General features: G+C 42.5%; 1 protein-coding gene across 1 annotated transcript; it reads right to left on the reverse strand.

The window, feature by feature from the left end:
* Positions 1–2,779: 2,779 nt before the first annotated feature.
* LOC306844681 (transcription factor HES-1-like) lies at positions 2,780–4,552 on the reverse strand. The gene is made up of 4 exons (XM_079376991.1): positions 4,205–4,552; positions 3,978–4,073; positions 3,784–3,871; positions 2,780–3,620 (listed from the first exon to the last, which is right to left on the reverse strand). Exons 1-4 carry the CDS (start codon positions 4,310–4,312, stop codon positions 3,100–3,102), a joined length of 813 nt encoding a protein of 270 aa, XP_079233117.1. The 5' UTR covers positions 4,313–4,552; the 3' UTR covers positions 2,780–3,099.
* Positions 4,553–5,112: the final 560 nt, after the last annotated feature.

The raw sequence follows: 5,112 nt of genomic DNA on the forward strand, positions 1-5,112 counted from the left end.
GTGCCAAAAGTGTCACTTTGATTACTCATTGGTCATTCACATTAATCCTTATTTGATCCTGTCAGAATGAAAGCCCTTGACCATTGCTGCTCCTGTCTGAGAACTTGAAAAAGTTGTTTAGATGCTCTCAATCTCAAACCAAGTTGCGCTTTATGTTTATTTAAAAGTGAAACAACCCATAGTAATTAAACAGACACTTTTGGCACAGTGATCATCACATTTTTGTTGGCAAGGTAATATATTCAAGGGTAAATCGAAGTGAATATTATAATGAATCATGTATTTGTTGAACTGCATTTGCTTCCCTCTGAATGATATCCCCTGTACAGATAAAAACACTTATAACCTCTGTAACTCTATATTTAGGGAACATGTTCTTCTTGTCGTGGCTTCCATCATTCCTTCCTCCTTCCCGTCCTCTGCCCTCGTCCTCACGTACGCCTCTGCTGTCTAACTATACTGCCCCAATCATCTCTGCTCTACCCCCCTCAGATGGGCCCTGTGCGTCAGCGCTTGCTGGCAGGCAGGCAGGCGGTGGGGTGTTTGGGCAAGCAGCGGGAGAGTTGATGCGTGTGTCAGAGAGACGCTCTCCCACATTCCCCCGGCGGCTGGCAGTGAGCCGGCTGTGGGAAGGGGGTTCGCCTCTTTCTCACGACCTCTCAGGTTCCTCAGCTCATCTGGGAGCTATTCATTTCCTGCCAGAGAACAGCCTTTCCCCTGCAACTGCAGGAGAGGGCGAGAGAGGGAAAAGGAGTGTGAATGGGAGAAAGAGGGCTGCATAGCGAGTCCAGAGCTTGGTACAGCAATCCCTGTGCTTAAATCATAAATCCCAGGCTTGTCAGGGCTACAATCAAAGACAAGGCAGTAATGATGACGAGTTAAGAGAGAGAAAGAAGCAGAGAGAACGATAGAAAGAGAAAAAAAAGGAGAGAGAGGGAGAGATCTTGCCATATGGTAACACTTAAGAGCCAAGGAGGAAGCAGAGAGGGGGCTTTCGTTTAGTCCTTTTTATTTTTCTCCCTTTTTTCCCCTTCTTTCTCCTCTCGAGCCTCTTGAATTTGCACATAGTGTGGGAAAAGTTAATTGACATGCATGCTGGCTAACCCTCTGGTCATGTTGTGACATGTGCACGGGCGCCCCGGCACAGTGGTCAGCGCACTGGTAACCTGAGCCCCTCGTAAAGCTGTCCTCCAGGGGCGGGAAGGGGGAAGCACGTCTGAAGGGGGTCGGGCGGTTTTTCTTCGGTTGCGCCGCTCGCCTCTGTATCCAGCTGTAACCCTGGTATAAACAGGAAATGAATGCGTGGTCCGCCACAACATTGTAAATCTGCCGAGATGGTGGTGTGCTCAAAGTTAAGGTGGGCAAAAGCAGGGTGACCGTTTTGAGATGAGCGTGTCCTCACAGGCTTTCCTCTAACATGTGGTTTCAATCTCTATACTCTCTGCACCACAAAAGGTGTGATGGAAATTCAAAATGATTGCACTTATCCACACTTTGTGCCTCATAGCAGGTAATTGCAAACACCTGCAATGCCCCCTTCAAAGAATGGCCACACTGAAATAGCTATAGGCAACAAACACCTGGGAAACATAGGGATGCATGAAGAAGGAAACGTTTCATCATGCCAAGTGTTTTCCTGTTTTAAACGAAAAAAGCCGTGTGAGTTGTGTGTAAATATTTCTGCATCCTTTATGCACACAGAAAAAAAAACGCCTAAGCGTATTTAATAAGTAGCCCACTTTTTTAAAATTAATACTTATTATCATCATCAATTATTGAGTGTAGAAATTTTAATAATAAATAAAATGTCAAAATGGTATTATGCAAGTAAAATGGATCGTTATTACCAAACAAGTGTCCTTAACTTCTTTCAAACTGAAAGTGTTGACCAGTCCACTCGGTGGCTCTGCAGGTGTAGTTCACATTTTAATTACTAGATGGCGCTAAATGGTCGTTTGCAGTCGTTCTCTGTGCCGCTGAACTTTGAATTCAGCTTCATCCTCTTGCAATCTTCTTGCTGGCTATCACACACAACTTATAAACAGCATTCAGTAGTAATGTTTATGAAATGTCGTGATAAAATCCTTAAATGTCTGTAAAGCCATATAAAGAGTATTAATTCAACCTTCTTCCAACAGGCTGCTGTTCGTCCTGTCATCGGAAAGGTTCGTATTATAGTTGTAAAAAAAATTTAATTAATCGCTTTTTATGAGAATATTCATGTAATTAGTTCTAGCTTTATAAAACCTGCGCTTAAGCGATTAGAGAAAAATAAATAAAACTAACTTGTTAAACAATAACGATAGAAATGTTTACTTATAATTTGACTCCTTTATATAAAGGCCTTGTTTCGCTATAAATCAATCTAGAAGTTTTTAGCCTATGACAAAGCTAGCGTAGATGCCATATTTATTTTTTTCGCGAATGAAAACGAGGCGACAAGTGACAGATGTTGCTACATTTTGATAAGTGGATTGTAATGATTTTTACGAAAACCCTGTCACAGAAAAATACTTAAAACGACATAGCCTATGTGACCCATTGAAAGTACCCATACTACACGAGGCCGTGTAATGTGTTCCGCCAGCCTGATTTTACACAAGTTTTCCTGAGTTTGTGATAGCCTATTCAATGATTGAGAGAAAACACCGAGCTTCTTTGAAGACTGCAGCATATTTAGTCTAAATCTGCATACGATATGGCCCGAGATGTTGCTTGTTTTAAGGTAAGAATAACAAAAGGTTCACAAACTGTGGAAACAGAATAAAACTAAACACGGAGGCAAACGTTTCATTTTTAATATGTCATTTATTTATCTTCCAAAAAGAAGAAAGTTGAAAGCGCACTCAACATATCTTTGGCATCACAACGTGGAAAAGATACCGCAAATATAAAAAATGCATTGAACGGAATTCAACAATACAAAACTTATTTCAATATGAACTTCTCTCCCTTTTGATCTATACAAATATAGTGCATCATCTCTTAAAACACATTTTCATACAAAAAGAACAAAAAAGTAACGCTGAACAAAGAAAACAAGTGTCATTTGTCTTTTAAGAGTCTTTAAGAGTTTTTTCTGTTTTCTTTCCTTATAGTCTACCAAGGCCGCCAAACGGAATCGGACGTGAGGGACGGTGCTCCCGGAGACACGGCCACCGGAACCGGTGTGCTGGAATTGTTGGCATACACTGGGATAACGGGACCGTTTGGAGCAAAGGCAGCGTTGGGAATCAAAAAGGCGAACTGTCCGTCCGTTGCCGGCACAAGCTGGAAACCTCCGTATACTTTTGTTGCGTCAGAAGTCAAGTTGGAGGGAGATCCGCTTTTGCAGGGGACTCCGCTAAGAGGCACAACGTTGGCTTGCTGAGTCGCGCTGGGGATCTGAACCATTGGCTGACTGAAGGATGGATGAGGAGGCCCGGCAGGTATCTGGTGCTGTGTTGGATAATTCATGGCGTTGATCTGTGTCATGCAGCTGGCTAAGTGACCCAGCAGCCGGGTCCTGACCTCGGTGTTAACCCCTTCACAGGTGGACAGGAACCGGGTCACCTCGTTCATGCATTCACTGAATCCAGCTCTGTATTTCCCAAGAACGGTGGGATCCGTGTTCAGGGCAGCTGTTGGGAGAATGAGGTAAGACATTCGGTCAGATCATTCGGCGTAGATGAACATTAAACAGTTTTGAGTCATTTTTAAAACAGCTTAAAAAAAATTCGCAGAATTCAAAGCAAGTGCAGAGTTCCTGGAAGTTGTCATTATTTTATGATTGTGGCGATTTACCGGTCATTTGTGCCCGCTGCATATTTCTAAGATGTTTCACTGTCATCTCCAGGATGTCCGCTTTCTCAAGTTTAGAATGTCTGGAGCTCTGTATGAAAATAAGGATTTGCTTTAGATACAGGCAGCTATGTGATGAGATTCATCAGTATTTAATCCAGATGTAGCTAATTGTAAGAATCCAGTAGGCTACTTACATCTTTCTTCAGCGCATCCAAGATGAGCGTTTTCAGCTGACCCAAGCTTTCGTTGATTCTCGCTCTTCTTCTTTTCTCCATAATAGGTTTAGAAGACTAAAATGTAAAAGAAAAAAAAAATAAGTCAAATTGTCTAACTACTTCGGGAACTCTTTCTCAGTGCATCGTAGAGCGCATATGCGCGCTGTTTGGAAATAAATGCGCTACAGTTCAGAATCAATACAAACCTTTCTGTGCTCAGAAGCCGTTTTGGGTTTATCAGGTGTAGAGTTCATGCTAGCCGGAGTCGCGGCAACCGGAGAAGAGGAGTTTTTTTCCATGATATCGGCAGGCATCTTCTCTGGGAAGTATCCTTTGAGATTTATTATTTAAAAGAAATCCTCTTGTATCTTCTACTAGAGTGAACGCTGTACGCAGATACAGTTCCAGATATGAATGGATATCCGCACGAAGTGTGCCGAGTTCAACTGGTGCGGCAATGATGTCACAGTCTCTGATTTCACCGTTTGCCAGCGGTCGTAGCAACTGCCTGCCTCAGAGTCGTGTTGGTCTTATTTATATCTCCGACTGCACGCGAACGGCTCGTGTGAAACTTCCCAAACTTTCTTTCCCACAGTAACTTTCTACCAATCAGCGTGAGGGACACGCGGCCCGAGGGGAGGATGGCTCGTGGTCGGCGCCCCTCCATTGGTTGTTTAGCGTTTGAGCGGGTGGCCAATGGCGCGCGGCCGGGTTTAGGGCACAACCGGGACTGCGTTCAATCATTCAGTTTACATATTAACACTTAAGAGCCAGTCTCCGCAAAGAAACAGCAAACTTTGTAATTATAATTCAATACACATATAGATAAATTGAAACTAAGTAAGGAAACTGAAAATATACATACGCCCTGCTCAGTATAGAGAGTTTAAGACGTGAAAAAGTTCCCTATTGCAATATTAATGTTAAAAAGGTCAAATGAAATGCATGTGAGTTTGCCTTTTACTACAGACCGGAATGTGTATGTTACAATGTAACATTTAAGTGGTCTTAATTTTATAAATCTGAAAAAAGTTTTACTTCCTCAGTCAAGTTACACTGTAGGAAATCAGTTCAACTTGAATAATAATAATAACGCAGCATTTAAATATAGGCT

The sequence above is a fragment of the Barbus barbus genome (assembly GCF_936440315.1).
Source record: "Barbus barbus genome assembly, chromosome: 25".
In the NCBI taxonomy this organism is placed as follows: domain Eukaryota; kingdom Metazoa; phylum Chordata; class Actinopteri; order Cypriniformes; family Cyprinidae; genus Barbus; species Barbus barbus.

Bases quoted from the DNA above. Each gene is read 5' to 3' on its own strand.
- LOC306844681 (XM_079376991.1), bottom strand. From the start codon at position 4,312: ATGCCTGCCGATATCATGGAAAAAAACTCCTCTTCTCCGGTTGCCGCG. The intron at 4,074-4,204 runs GTTTGTATTGAT...TTTACATTTTAG, and splicing joins CGGCTTCTGAGCACAGAAAG to TCTTCTAAACCTATTATGGA. The intron at 3,621-3,783 runs GTAAATCGCCAC...TTCTCCCAACAG, and splicing joins GCAGCGGGCACAAATGACCG to CTGCCCTGAACACGGATCCC.